Raw genomic sequence first — 16686 nt, 5'->3', positions numbered from 1 at the left:
GCCACTGCTGTGTGGCTCCTATTGTGGAGCGTGATTGAAAACACTGACCTTCATCCCTATGTTGTTTTCTTATACACACATGCTATACCCTGGCTGGGGTCTGTCCGAATGAAAGCAATTCAGTAATATTAAAAAACCCTTAGAAATGTTGCAACAAACACAAAAAATATGGGTGGCATAAAACTTTATCATGCACTATTAGGAGTAATTCACAATGTATTATGGCAAATGAAGCATTCTCCATCTGAATTGCCAATTTTTAATACAAGCCACTGTCAATTTGCATTAGCACAAATGAGATGCATAAACAGCCATTATATGATTTTCTCAATATCCCATGAACAGATAGATTTGTTTCATATTGCGAGTAGAACTGTTTAAAAGCCAAACATTTCTGCAAAACGCAAATATCTGCAGTACACAAGGCTGTAGATGGTAAAGGAGCAGAACAATCATACATATTTTTCTTAAAATGAAGCACATTAAAGTATTCCCTGTAGAGATTACTAATCTAACATCCAAATCCTTTATAACCAGCCAATCCCTATAGAGCAATTAAATTCTTCTCCCTTTAAAGCACTTGGTACTCTGTCTGGGGAGCAAACCGGAAGAAAAAAAAATCAAAATTCATTTGATAAATTAAACAGGGACGAGAGAGAATCAGGCTTTGTTCTAGGGTTTTTTTTAATTATGGAATGCACAATAGCTGCATAATGTTTAATAAGAGCTATGAAAATTCCTAACAGTATTACAGCACAACACAAAAGAACTAACCTGGTTACCATGAAAAATTGCATATTTAATTAAGAACAGAGACCTGGAGACTACCTAGAGGATTTCAAAGTGCAATAGCCTGAGGGGCAGAATTACACGCTTGCAATAGTGCTAAAGGAGTCACTGCTTGCAGTCATTACCCCTGCATTGCCTTTCAGTTACATGCCCACACCACACGAAAAAGGTCTGGCACACAAGCAGCCACTTGGGTAGTTAAAAACAACTACTACTATCCTGCTGGCACAAATCAGCTCCCACATTGCTAAAGCTAATAATTAAAGAATATTGTTAATTAGCTGTTTTTATCTGAAGAGAAGGAGCTGGAGATTTTCCAAGTCCTACTTCAATACCTTTCACTTCTGAGCTACGTGACAACATCTCAGATTAAAAGACCTCCCTTGAGTTTCCCCATCTTTATTAGTAGACCGGCTGGGTTGCTTTGTATGAAGATGTATTTACTCTTGATTAAGGTGAAAGTCATGTGAAGGTGTCGATTAGAACCCAGAATACTGCTTGGATATGGACATTGCAGGGCAGAATATTACACCACCATCTTTACCACCCCCCCAGATGTAAAGTGAGTGCTCTAGTTTACAGGGTGTACCTATAATACACAGTGGTTGGGATTCATCCAAGAAGGATCAATAGACTAAGTGTCATTGAGGTCAATGGCAGTCACTATGTAATCACTATGCAATGCACGTCATCCCAATGCGATTAATCCAACTCAGTGGACACTGTCAATGCCACACAATAATATTATTACACCATTGTTTGCTACAAATACAAAGCCTTTCTTTATAAAAAATGAATTTAATACATTTTCTCCAAGAACCTCCCACAGGTCACATCTAACACTGTAGTGTTTCTTATATATATATATTAATGTATCTATTTATATCATAACTACTTTTAATTATGATTGTTAATAATCCCTTTTTCTATTCCCATGATTTCTATACTCTCCTATTCATAGCTCTTTAATTCATCTGTTTTAAAGAATTGGACAGAGACTGGAACATATTTGAAAAGGTTACTACCGTCTATTGCTCTTTTTGTTATTTTAGGGTTATTGGTAACATTTAAAGAAATAAATTAATAAATCCGCAGAATACGCACAGGCCTGCAGATGTGGGACAATCCTATATGAGAAACATAGGATAAAGCATTACCTGATCTGCAATCTACAAGGCATATGCCATTGTTTGTGGAGTGGCTGAAATGAGCAGGTAGCTCATGGTCCAAAATAAAGTACAGTGCATGAGTCCTGATCAGGAGTCCCCACAACTCAGCAACAACATGACAAATATTTTTACAATAAGGCTGGGCCTTTAAGATTTTTTGAGGTAAAGAAAAAATTACATTAGAGAATCCACAAGAGTACAATCCTCCAAACCTATCTATTTAGAATCAGCGACCCCACTTCTAGGTTCCCTCACCTAGTGTCTCCATCTATCCTCCCATATACACTACAGTATAGATCCACTTTTTCTAGTTCAATGTAGTTTTCTATATTTCTACTTTCATTTGTTTCTGTCTCACTATACAGTATCCGAATCCCTTATTGAATGTACAACATGGATTTAATGGTGATAAATAATAATAATGATGATGATGATAAAAAGTATTAGTTGCTTACACAATGTTAACCAGGGCCCTAGCTTTATCTTGAGAAGGCAAATCATATGAGTGGGCTACTCCTTAGGTCTATCAATTTCTGAATCGTCATCACATGTGCCACCTGGGTTGGAAATCCTTCTCATCAATTTCAGAATAGTAGGGAACCTCTATGGATAAACTCTTCTTAGCTTCTTCCAGCAATTAAACTATCCACTGGACAGAGTCAGATGCAGAGAGCTCCGTCCACTCTGTAGTGACCATGCCAGAGAACTGCAGATTAGCTCCCCTGTGGCACAATCACAACAATAGCGGCAGCAGGAATCAATGATTGGTTGGGTTGCTGGGTTTTGGACCCCCACCAATCAGATATTGATATGGGTAATTAATATAAAACTCCAAAGCACAACAATTTAACCATGTGTAGACATTTTATAGATGTATGAAAAACGTAGGGGAAAGTTATTTGGAATTGATTTGTAAAGCGCTACAGAATTTGATGCGCTATATAAAGATTATTATATTATTATTGTCATTTAAACATTTGTTACAACTATTATTTATTTATAGAGAATGATTAAATCCCTGACCCTATACATTTGATAAGGGTTTCATATACATTACGTCAAATACAAAAAGACGCAAAAACTACAGTGATCTCCAACAAGTAGGAGGACCCTGCCCATGACAGCTGACAATCTATAGGGAGGATAGATGGAAACACTTGAGGGATCATAGCAGTGGAGTTACATCACATGTTGTTGGCAAAATAAGATGAGTTTTCTGTTTGTGTTTGAAGGTTTGGAATTTGGGGAACAGCGTGGTACGTTTTGTTAGAGAGTTCCAGAATATGGGGGATGAGCGGGAGAAATCCTGTATACGGTTTTTAGAAGAGTGCAGAAGCAGAAGGTCTTGTGAAGATCCAAGGTTAACATGTAGGAAGGTAATGGGCAATTGGGTCAAAGATATATGGAGACAATATACTACTGGCACTGACCAGTTCTATAGTGAACCAGGAACACCAGCTGAGTTCCACAAATCCATTTTTTAGCATTATGCCACCCAGAATACGGTAGATGTGACGAGCCCACTGGGCGAAACATGCCATATTGGTAATTTTTGTTACGCCTACTACTTAACCTTCACCTAAACAATCAGAATGTGACGAGCCCACAGAGGCGAAACATGCCATGTTGGTAATTTTTGTTAGTCCTACTACTTAACCTTCACCTAAACAATCAGAATGAGACCATCTATCATCAATAGGTTGCATTAGTGTTTCTTGGCTTATAGGGACAAGTTCCTGTCAGGATGGTAGTCGGTTAGGACTACGGCCCCAAGTTGAGGTTATTAGGGCATTTTAGGTTTATTCAGTCAGGGTGATACTTGGAACAGGTACCCTGGTCCCGGGGTCTTCATACCCATTCTCCACAATAGTAAATGTTCCGTACCTTACATCTCATTTCTCACATCATACTTTGACAACATATTCATTACAATGTATTCATTACAAGGGAATACATGTGGAATATACCTGGATATGTAGGTAAAAGGATATTGTGTAATCTGATCTCTATCTTTGCTTGGTATTTCTACCTTGCTTCAAACAAGTTATTATTGTTGTTGTTGTTATTATAAGTTGTTATTGCCTTACTTAAAGATTGATACTGATGGTGTATTTGATTTTATTGTAATCAAGTAGTTGGCTTAACCATTACAAACACTGTCCTGTTTTATGGATTTATCTTATCAATTGACCCAGTAAAAGTTATGTTTTAAATTTTATATGACCCACCATTTGGATTTCAGGAAGGTAATGGGCAGTTAGGTCACATGTATATGGAGACAATACTTAATGTACTACTACTGGCACTGTTTAAGACCGCTAGGATGTTGGCGTTGATGTGGATGATCACTCTATATGACCCTCCTTGTCTCAAAATAATTAAATTTTCCATAAAGATTTTATATAATGTGTTTGTTTGCTATTTCACACATTTGCTGAAATCTCCCAATTTTGTCTAAAAATGATCTAAGGAGTCTGCCTTTCTAGCTAGTTGAATTTAAGATATATTATCATTGGTGTCTTGTCATCACTGTCTGAACATTTGGCACCAAGTGTAAAAAAAAGACATTTCTCTTGGCCTCTTTCGAATAAGCAGATTAATGGCATTTCATGCTTTTCAAATAATGACTTCCAGGGGAGACATGATGGGAAAAAACACGGAACATACAAGGATCCTAGGTCATATTAACAAATAAAATGTTCATAGGAAGGGCTTCCTTCCTTTCTATTTATTACAAAACTGGAGGATAAAATCGACAGATCTTTGAACCTTTATACCAAATTGGCTAGCAACACCCCTTATGTGCCACCAGAATATGGTCACAGAAATTCTCATTCGACCTTGTATTACCTCCAAGTTGCATGGGTCTATAATATGACACAGGCAGTCGATGGGACTTACCTATGGTTCCAAACTTCATTGCCATAGGCACTTCATGGCACGGCTGTCATAAGCTCCTGTGGCCGTATGGATTGCCATTTGTAGATCTCAAATTTAATATGTAGTGCAATCAGAAGAAAAATCTCTGCCTTATATTAAAAACTTCAACATCTGAAAACAAACCACAAGAATCCAGTGTAACTGATATTCTTTGCTCCATGGCTGTTTTTCAAGTAGCTAGATATCTGGATTGGCACACATAGCACAGCATAGTAGGGTATTTTCACATTAGCACTGAAAATGTTTCATTAAGCCAAATATATGCATATTTCTACAAATGAAGCCTTGTAATATGTAAATGATAGTAGTGTGGAGTGTTCTTACACTGTTTTTAGTTATAGTAGTCTATTGTGAGCCCTGTTTGTATTGCTTGGGTACTGTGTATCACCTTTGGGAGATATTAAATACATTTATGGAAATTATGTAAAGAAATGCTTTAGATTTTGCTGAGAAATACATTATACAGCTATATGTGTACACAGGTTACATTATTAAGACATCACTAGATTTGTTTCCAGCAACAGGTTTTTTTTATTCAGGATTCTGAACTGCTCCCAGCCCCAGAACAAGCCACTCTAAGTAGTGCGGAGGTGCCCTGGCTATGACGTTATAAAGGAAGTAAAAAATATTCAGATTTGGGGATTAAAAACCTCTTTTTATAAAGGTGGTCATTCATATCCCCAGATTACCCTTTCACCTATACATTAAGTTCTTCAGAATTCGCTTTAATAAATAATACTTATACATTATCAGTCAATACCAATGTGGTTTGGCTTTGTGCTCCTCCGAAGGGAATTTTCCAAGTTTTCACCTTTTAATTCCCATACAGAGATCCCTGAGCAGTCCTGGTGAAAATGACAGCTAACCCTGGCATGTCAAGAAATGGCAACACAAAGCACCAGGGGTTCGGTAGAGAATGGTCAGGAACAAGATGAGGTCAGGATGCTTGCGGCACAGGCAAACAGAATGCCCATCAAATATTCAACGTTGCCAAGGTTGTCTCCAAGATCAGTATTGTCATTAGATATAGATTACAGAACTAGAACCCAAAATGCCCAGGGACCATCTGGGAGTATGGAGCCTTTTATTACCAGGGCCTGATAGGTATTGGCTGGAAAAACTTTAATCATTAGTGTCCTGGTCCTGGACATCTGGCAGAGGTGGCATATGTCCTATAGGAGCAGACAATGGAAGGACATTGGTGCAGAAGGAATGGGGGCCATTACCTAAGGGTGAAGGGATAGACATTTGTGATATATTGGTTTTACATTAGCAAATGACAGTGTTTTTTGCTAGAAGTAGATTAGTAGCCTTAAAAAGCAGACCTCATTCTCTTTGTACCAAGTACCTGAAAATGTACTTATTATTGGTACTTAGGTCAAATATACCAGATATCCTAAAAGTACCTGATATGAGTAGATCCCAGCCTCTGCATTTATATATGATTAAATGGATAGACAACCGTGCTTGCCCAAGGCCCTCTCTACTGAGGTCTATGGGAGTAACAGGAAGAAATGAGTGCTGCTCATAAACGTACAATAACCCTGTAAATTGGCACCGTACAGAAGACTATGCAGCACCACATGCCTAATGCTCCATAGTGCAGAGCTTTAGGGGCCCTGTGCCTTCATATGGCCACCTACAGAGAAAACCAATGTATCCGCTGCAAGGGAAGAAACTTTAAAGGACTCTGCATCATGTGCTTCTTTTCAGAAGAAAATTCATGTCTAAAGTTTAATAAACCTATTCCAGGAACAGAATATCTGAAATAATAATATACATAAAATATATAATTTTGTGACAAAAAATGTTAATGCACAATGGTATTAATTTGGAAAGAGTTGTAAGATTTAGCAATAGAGAGGTGACACAGACCGCAAACAGCGGGGCTACGCATTGCCTTTTGTGTGCTGTAAGGGTACAAATAAACAGCCTATCATTTCAGGTAATAATGTGTCATTATGACAAATCCAGAAATTCAGACTTCTGCAGAGAAGCACTAGCTGCTTGAACTGATGGCTTATTTACTGCTGTCATCTACATAAAGAGAAATTTTGACATACTGCTAAATGATAACACATTTAGATACGTCAAGCTGTCATATCATTTAATGGATGCTGGAGCAGTTACATAGCCGATATGTAAAATGTATTCAATCCACAGCATTGCAAGGTTATGATATTTTAATCGTACTGCAGGCTTTGTCTGAGTTGCAGCCATATGAGAAGATGATATGAGAAGCTGCCTTTAGTATTCATAGAGAAAGATGCAAAGAAAAAAGGGCAATGCAGGAAAAACTGCATCCTTATGTCACCTTATGGATGCCAAGAGGACCCTATGCTCAACTTCCATTAGAAATTCCAAATGACTTGAATGTAGATCCTTTAATCCGATTTGAGTGTACATGATATGTCTTGTTACTCATGTTATATATCACATTTATTACATACATTTTTACTTATGCTGTATATGTTCTTGGCATTTGTCTGTACTCCTGCTATTCAAAAATCAAGTTATAAAAAGAAAAGAAATTCAGAATAATTCAGTCTTATATGTTATATCTGCTCTGCCGTTACTGGAATAAATGTGGAAAAATATATGAAGAAGGAGAACCTCCAAACTGTTACCCCGCCATAATGTCAGCTTGAATGTCATCCTTCTCACTAGCCACTGGTGGGGCAGTAGTGGGTGGGGTAGGAGAGGCCATGTGCCAATACCATGATTGTTGGGAACAAAGTTCACTTAAAGCAATATATTGATGGTAACTGATTCAAATGAGTCAATAACAGGTAGAACTGTCCATTAGCTGCTATTTGGTTTCCCCTCACCTTTCTTGTCTTGATTGACAGGTACCTATATAAAAATAGGGAGGACAGCATGAACACCATGACAAGTTCCCTTTAATGGTAAAACTGAAAGTGTTGAGACTTCTGCTAACAAACTGCACATCATCACAAAAATCACAGGGTGCATTGACATCACTTGTACGAACACAACACGGAACAGTGTCATTGTCTTTCCATGACATGTTTTTAATGCAAGTTTATTGTTTGGTTAATTAGAATGATATCTTCTTTCCATTACAATGTTGTATCATTGTGTAGCACTCTCTACACAGACATGTTCATTCCTAGTTATAAGTGAGCGACTAGCTTGTTCCCTGTAGGAAAAACACTAAATGTGTACGTTGCCTCATTCGGCATATTCTGAGGCATTTTATGACATGCTTAGTATGCCCACTGAAGCATGAGAATAAGAGATCCTCTTATTGTTATTGTGCAATAAACATGGTAATCCCGATTCTGCAGGAATTAAGATGAATCATATTTTATTCTCTCTGTGCTGCCATCACCCAATCAACAGATCATTTACTTGGTATTGCCAGCCACGCACAGACGGCACAAAGCTCACATTACTGTTTTGCTAGCAAGGCTGGATTTCATTCTTTGCCTCTCTGAAATAACTACCAGAAATTGAATCTGGTATGAAAAAAAGACATTTCAATCTGTTTAATATTTTGATTAATATTTTGCAATGCCAACTTCTATAACCAATTCTGGACACCACCAATTCTAACTTCTGACTAGACTAAAAAGAGAAGAAGGCAACAGTTTAGGATCTGTTCACACTTAATTTTTTTATTTTACATCACTGTTCTGTTTCCTATTACCAGTTACTTTGTTGTGGCTACTGGTCATGAATCCTAGTCAATAAGGAAAATAGAAATCCTAGCACTTCTCCATCTTTTCTCGACATCTTTGACATTCCATGGAGTGCCATGTCCACTGGAGCACCATCTAATTCAGGTTTTGTCCTTGCACCTGCATATATAAGCACTCCTGGCATTCAAATTGAATAAATCTCTATATGTATTTTGAGCAAGAGCTTACTTGGATAACACCCTTGGGATTTGCCCAAAGCCAAACTGTTCTAGTGGCAAAGTGGGTCCATTAACCCCATTTACAATACGGCTGATAAGAAAATTTAACCCATTATCAATGGAAATTTAGATCCAAGCAAATTGGCAAAATGGCCAGTTCAGAAGCATAGGTCAAGGAGGTTTTTTGTTCATGGGGTTGTATCTTCAAGCACTGATAAAAAGACAATGCACAATGGGCCCCCTTTAAATTTTTCAATCTTTGTTTCATTGCAGCCAATAAGTAAGAAAACAGAAATGTTGATAATTTTACAAATTTATTGAACAAACTGAACAACTGAAATATCACATGGTCATTAGTATTCAGACCCTTAGCTCAGTATTAGGTAGAAGCACCTTTTGCGTTAGAACAGCCATGAGTCTTCTTGGGAATGATGCAAAGAGTTTTTAAAACCTGGATTTGAGCATCCTCTACCATTCTGCCTTGCAGATCATCTCCAGTTCCCTCAGGTTGGATGGTGAACATTGGTGGAAAGCCATTTTCACGTCTTTCCAGAGATGTTCAAATGGGTTTAGGTCCATGAGCAGTCTAGAATGGTCACAGAGTTGTTATGAAGCAACTGTTTTGTTATTTTAGCTGTGTGCTTAGGGTCATTATCCTGTCGGAAGGTGAACCTTCGGCCCAGTCTGAGGTCCAGAGAATCTGGAAGAGGTTTTCATCCAGGATATCTCTGTACTTGGCCGCATTCATCCTTCCTTCAATTGCAACCAGTTGTCCTGTCCCTGCAGCTGAAAAACACCCCCATAGCATGATGACGCCACCACCATGTGTCACTGTTGGGATTGTATTTGGCAAGTGATGAGCAGTGCCTGCTTTTCTCCACACATACCGATTACAATAAACACCAAAAAGTTCTCTCTTCACCTCATCAGAGAATCTAACTGTATTGGGCTTTCATATGTCTTGCACTGAGGAGAGGCTTCTGACGGCACAATCTGCCGTAAAGCCCTGACTGGTGGGGGGCTGCAGTGATAGTTGACTTTTTGGGACTTTCTCCCATATCCCTAGTGAATCTCTGCTGCTCAGTTTTTCTTTACCCCTCTCACCAAGGCTCTTCTCCCACAATTGCTTAATTTGGCTGGACAGCCAGGTCTAGGAAGAGTTGCGGTTGTCCCAAACTTCTTTTATTTAAAGCTTATGGAGGTCACTGTGCTCTTGAGTGCTACAGAAATTAGTTTGTTACCTTGGTCAGATCTGTTCCACGCCACAATTCTGTCTCTGAGCTCCTTGGGCAGTTCCTTAGACCTCATGATTCTCATGTGCACTTTAAGTTGTGAGGTCTTGTATAGACAGGTGTGTGCCTTTCCTAATCAAGCCCAATTAATTTAATTAAACACAGCTGGACTCCAATGAAGGAGCAGAACCATCTCAAGGAGGATCAGAATTAAATGGACATTATGTGAGATAAATATGAATGTCAAAGCAAAGGGTCTGACCGTATGGTGAGATTTCAGTTTTTCTTGTTTAATAAAATAGCAAAAATATCTACATTTATGGGTTTTTTCTGTCAAGATAGGGTGCAGAGTGTCCTTTAATGAGCAATTAAAAAGATCTTTTTTTATCTTACCAATTGGTCTGCACGATGACGTCAGCTGGCTGACCGAGAGTCTCAGCATGCGCAAGAACACCATTCCTTGCGCAGCCCATGGGTTACTACTGCGGCTGAGCAAGGAATGGTGCTCTTGCGCATGCGCAAGACTTGCAGCCAGCTGGCTGTTTGCGCAGAGCGAGGCGGCACAGAGGGGTGAATAACAAGTGGCGAGTGAGTGTATAATTAGTGGCCGGCAGAGCCATGCAGTACTCAGGTGACGTCAGCCTAAGTGCCTCAGTCACATTTACATATTTTTAGGAAGATAATTTTTGGCATATTCCAGGGCCTTCAAAGGAGGGAAAAAAAATGCCATCAACCTCCTAAGGTAACGAATAACCTAATGGTAGACGTCCTTTAATACAAAAAGCTATACAATGTCTATACAAATACTATATAAATTACCAGTATATAAGTACACAGACCTCCCTCTAAAGCCTCTTGCACATCCAAATCTGCTTATCTCAGCCCAAAAAATGGATCTGTTTTTCTGTTTTTGCAATCCATTTGTCATCAGTGTGTCAAATGCATCTGTGCCATTTTCCCATAGAAATGTTTTACCTGTATGTCTGCTTTTTGCAGACCTGAAACATAATAACAAATGAGGGCTGACAAATTATGATCCTAGCTCACATGATAACATTATCTAGTAAATGATATGCAAATACGGAAAACAATGTCATCTTCGAGTCATCCGTGTAACATTTTTTTCAGCTTTTAATTCTTATGCCTCTAAAAGGATGTATTTTAACAGATATGTGGATAGAAGTTTGATTTGCCAATTACATAGTAACGTTGACATTGAGCACTCTTAGACTGCATTCTCACGACCTTTTGGGGACCTATATAAGCTTACGAACGTATATAAGTCCCCCATAGGCTGGCAATGGCCACAGGCACTGTACTGCTCTGTACACAGGGATGGTATTGACTAGCTTGGTTCTTGTTATGGTAACTGATGGAATTACTGGCAAGTAGAGGTGAGTTGACCAGAACTCTTCGGGTTCGGGGGCTACCTGCGCGACCGGGACATCCTGCCTGATTGGCGTCCAAACAACCAATCTGGCAAATTGATGCCCATGGCCAACAAGCCCTGGCTATGATTGGCCAGAGATGTCCCCCGGGCCAATCACAGCCATATCTAGTTTGGTAGTGTCTGAGGTCGCTCACACACAAATGACAGCAGAAAGGACACAAACAATGGCAGGGATATAATTGCTCCATAATATGCGGCTCAGGCAGTCGGCTGGTAGATGGAATTCTACGTTCAAATACATGTAGCCTAAGACATGTCTATCATATCCCTCGCCCATGCACAGATAAAAATTTTTTCCTATGCTCTGATTTGTCGCGTGATCACAAATCGCAGAAGCATTGCACAATTTTAAACCCCATCAAAAGGTCAGAAAACAGTCTGTGTTTGGCCACATTAAGGAGTTTCACTTTCAATGGCTGCCCTATAAACTGCATAGAAGAAACTAAATGAAGACCCTGCATACATCATCAATCTGAAGTGGTGATTTGTGATGTTTCTCAGGCTTAGTAAAATAATAAAAAAATAATCTTCTAATAAACAAGAAAAACAGCGGTGCATCAGCAGAATGCTGTCCATTTATACTTATGAACCTCAGCAGTTTTATACAAGGATATTAAAAAAGTCATTTTCCTAAAAGCCTCAATGTATTATTGCTGAATATAGAAGGCTGGGTGCTCTATAAAAAGAACTTGTGTGTGTGTGTTTTGTCCCTCTCCCAAGCATTTGTATGTTCTGATTTCCTAGAGGGATAAGCTTGTTTAATATCCATGTAAATGAGCAGCTAGACAGCAGTATGAGATTAAACAATGCAGGTTATTATTCTGTGCACCAGTCTAGGTGCAGAGCCACTGTTAAAGGTTTAAGGAGGGCTGTATACAATATGCATTAAGCAAATATACACCGAAGGTCAGCTGTCTATCTATATGTTAGAACAAAAGGCTTATTGGTAATTTCACAGACCAATACCGCTACAGCTGCACGCAGAATTAGGTGACCCAAAGACGACTGGAAGGGGTCATTTTAATCTAATAAAATGTATAGCTCCAGGAAGCTTAAAAAACACAGGCAGCCAATCACAGCACTAAAAGCAAAAGGACTAAAGGTTAGAGCACTGAATATTAGTTGCTTAATGAAAATGTTGTTAAGTGACATTCAGGGATGAATGAATCCAAATACCAGGGCAAAGCCGAAATCCTCCAGACCTGAATAACAATAGGAGGATCGCAGCCAGCCCTGAGCACATCTGAACCTGCGCCTGCTTTCTCACATATCTGCTTGCCATGCTCTTGTCATTCCTTATGTTACACAACATCAATCATAAATAAAGAGTCGCTGCCCTGAGAATGCCCAGCTCTGATTTACAAACATTAGCAGGGAATACAGTTACCATTTCCCATCACGGTGTAGGAAGACAATTAAAACAATGCACTCCCCTGCAGAAATAACCATCTCTGTATATATTATTATATGCTCCACTTCAGAAGCATGCCCTGAATGCAAAGATCCTATTAGCTAAACTTAGTTACTGCAGCACATGAAATGCTGAAGAATAAGGATGGGGAAACATTTATTTACACAGACACATTTCTATAGTTATTCAGACACATAATAAATACATAGACACATTGCTACATTGCTATTATGATGTAATATATTACACTTACCAGAGTGATTAACTCAATGACATCAATAAAAAAAAATACTGTTATACAAATCTTTATTTCCATAACGTCATTAAATTCCATTCTTTTGTTCAATATTTGCAGTGAATGAATTCCATTTATAAGAAGTGTATACATGTACATTCATATTATTAGATTGTTGTATATTTCTCATCAGCAATTGGTGTATTATATAAAATGGTCCACTAGAATTTACAATATTAATATAAACCCCCCTCCCTACAATAACAGCATTAGCCCAGTGTAAGAGACAAGTCTTTGCTCTCCCTTTCAGCACCTTCTATGAAGATAGCTGGAGTAGAGGGACATAGTGGACAGGTCTAGGGTCTAATCTCAGGATCTGGCCACACAAAGTTGAAAGCAGTAAAAAGATCTGAGCACTGGGCTTTGTATAGACTAACACAATACAGGGCGTCTGTCTGCACTGGAAGAAAAGTCCTGTTAATACCATTCAGCAGGTAACTTTGATCAGAACCTGCTCTTATGCTGCAAGACAGGAGCAGATACTCAAAGGAAAGAGTCAAGTTCAAATCTGCCTAAGCAGAAGAGCCTGTAGTGGGAGGACATGATCCTGGCCATACATGTCATCCTACACACTATCACCTGTCACCACTACACATGTCCTATCCATACCATGTGCAGGATGAAGCTTTGTACATATCAGTACAGTCACAGTCATATAGGGGTGCAGCATAGTTTGACACATTGCTGCCAGACACAATGATTATTGGATCAGGTTTATGGGCAGCCCTGGGGTCACTCATGGTCATTGCCACAGCTGACCCTTTATGGCCAGTGTCTCATGGAGAGATCCTGGATATGAGAAGTGACTTGTAGAGAACTTATTATGCAGTCATGTTTTCCATCCATGGTCCTGAAGACCCCACTACTAGTTCAGGGCACTTGGAAAGTGCTGATGCTCTGTATATACCTGTATATGTATGTATGCCCTGTATATACCTGTATATGTATGTATGCCCTGTATACACTGCTCCATGGCTGCACACTGAGCTCTATGGCTGCTGATCAATGACTGAACTGAACAAAGGCAGAGATAGCGGATCAATTCCTAATACACTATCAATCCCTCCCTCCTCCGCCGCCCCTTCACCTGGAGACCCCCCAAACCCTGCACCCCTTCACCCACCTGCAGCCTCCGCAGATCAAACCTCTTCCAATATTGAACCATTGATCCCACATTGGCAGCCATCTTGGGGGATATTGAAGCGATATTGTCTGTGTGGGGGATGCTGGCACCTTGCTCAGTCTCCTCCGGCTGGAGCAGTGTCTCCTCTCTTAATTCCAGTCAGGAGAAGACATTGCTGTGTAATCCCCAAAGTGCAGCTGCAGCCTCCTGCACGAGTCTCCGGGTCACCCCGGGACTGAGCTGCGTGAACTTGATTTTTTTTTTCCGCAAAACTTATCGATAGTGACGTCACGAGCGGATCGATAAAAGCAGAGAGGGAGGGAGGGGGGAGACTGTGCAATTCAATTAACATGTGTGGCTCCTGTGATGCTGTGTGGTAATAAATTGTCCCCTCCCTCCCGAGCTGTCTGCTGGTATAGACCGTATACACTGATATAGTGAGCGGGGCAGTCACACTGTGCAGGGGGTGTACACACCAAATCCGACTGGGCTACAGGACCTTTCATGATGTCATCACCGTGTGTGGGAGGAGTCAGACTCCAGCCTCTGCCGCCGGACCGGTCCTCTGTACATCTTCAGGATGTCAGCTATGGAAATGGAATCTTCATAAACATATACAAGGATAAGCTGTGCTGCCAACTATATACAGCACTGAATACTTTATATACAAAGTGCTCTGCACTGAATGCCTCACACACACAGCTCTGCACCCAATGCCTCACACACAGAGCTCTGCACCCAATACCTCACACACAGAGCTCTGCACTGCATGCTTTACACAAAAATAGCTCTGCACTGCATGCATCATACACACAGAGGTTTGCACTGAATTCTTTATACACACAGAGCTCTGCACTGAATGTTTTATATACACAGAGCTCTGCACAAAATGCCTCACATAGTGTTCTGCACTTTACATACAGAGTTCTGCACAAAATGTTTCATATCCACAGAGCTCTGTACTGAATGTTTCATATCCACAGAGCTCTGCACTGAATGTTTAATGTGCACATAGCTCTTTACTGAATGCCTCACACACACATAACGCTGTACTAAATGTTTCATATACACAGAGCTCTGCACTGAATGTTTTATATACAGTGCACTGCACTAAATGCCACACACAGAACTCTGCACTGAATGTCTCACAAAAGAGTTCTGCACTGAATACTCCATACACAAAGCTCTGCACTGACTGCTTCATACACACAGAGCTTTGCACTAAATGCTTCATGCAGACTGTGCTCTGCACTGAATGCATTTTACACACAGAGCTCAACACTGAATGTCTCACAAATCCAGAGCTCAGAAACTAAATGTCTCTCAAGCACAGAGCTCTGCACTGAATACTTCTCACACACAAATCTCTGCACTGAATGCCTCACACACTGAGCTTTGCATTGAATACCTCTCATACATAGAGCTCTGCACTGAATGATTTATAAACACAGCACTGCACTGAATAGCTCTCACACACAGAGCTCTGCACTGCATGCCTCACACACAGAGCTCTGCACTGAATGCCCTATACATACAGAGCTCTGCACTGAATGCCTCTCACACACAGAGCTCTGCACTGAATTATCCAAACACACACCTTATTTACTAAGGTTCACGGTTGCACTTTCGTCTGACTGTTCGTCGGTCTTGGGATTTGCGCGGCTTTGACAGGTATTTAACAGGGATTGTGTCGCAGCTGCTATGGGTTTCATGCAACAGAAATCGGGGGGCTTGCCAGCGGACGATCTGACTGATACAAGACAATGCACCAGGAAGAAGAAGGCGAACTCTGGCAGACCTGAGCGGGGAAGAGCCACAATCAGGATATCGGGCGCACAATCTTAGTGAATCGTGGCAAAGTGCATTATCGTCGGACAATGCACTTTCTGTGAACTCCAAGGAACGGGTAAGTAAATGTGCCCCACGGTGCTTTGCACTGAATGCTTCATACACACAGAGCACTGCACTGAATGCCTCTCACACAAATATGCACTGAATGCCTCTAACACACTGAGCTTTGCACTGAATATCTCACATACATAGAGCTCTGCACTGAATACCTCTCATACATAGAGCTCTGCACTGAATACCTCTCACACACAGAGCTCTGCACTGAATGCTTCATACACACTGAGGCACATTTACTAAGGGTCCACGGACCGCGATTCAGTCAGGTTTTCCGGGCGTTCCTGTGTCCCATGTACCTGTGTTCCCGTTTCCCATCTGCCTAGACCTCCCGTTGCTGACCTCAGATTGGACTTGACCTTGCATCTCTGCCACCTGCCCTGACCCTGTGTCTGAACCTGACCACGAGACTGTCTCCAGCTAAGGTACTACGACCTCGGCTACCATCCCTGTGGGCTAGTCGCACCTTTTGTCAAATCCATAAAAAAAATG

At 40.4% G+C, this 16686-nt stretch overlaps 1 protein-coding gene across 2 annotated transcripts in view; it reads right to left on the bottom strand.

Moving 5' to 3' along the window:
• Window positions 1–14737, bottom strand: part of CUX2 (cut like homeobox 2) — a 230498-nt gene extending 215761 nt beyond the window's left edge. For both annotated transcript variants that reach the window (XM_072142885.1, XM_072142893.1), the window contains exon 1: window positions 14290–14737. In XM_072142885.1, the coding sequence (XP_071998986.1) occupies window positions 14290–14352 (63 nt within the window). In that variant the 5' untranslated portion in view covers window positions 14353–14737. The remainder of the gene's footprint in view (window positions 1–14289) is intronic.
• Between the last annotated feature and the right edge of the window lie 1949 nt (window positions 14738–16686).

The sequence above is a fragment of the Engystomops pustulosus genome, chromosome 1, assembly GCF_040894005.1.
Source record: "Engystomops pustulosus chromosome 1, aEngPut4.maternal, whole genome shotgun sequence".
NCBI lineage: Eukaryota > Metazoa > Chordata > Amphibia > Anura > Leptodactylidae > Engystomops > Engystomops pustulosus.
The sequence above is the reverse complement of the archived record's forward strand: the minus strand, read 5'-3'. Positions and strand labels throughout refer to the sequence as shown.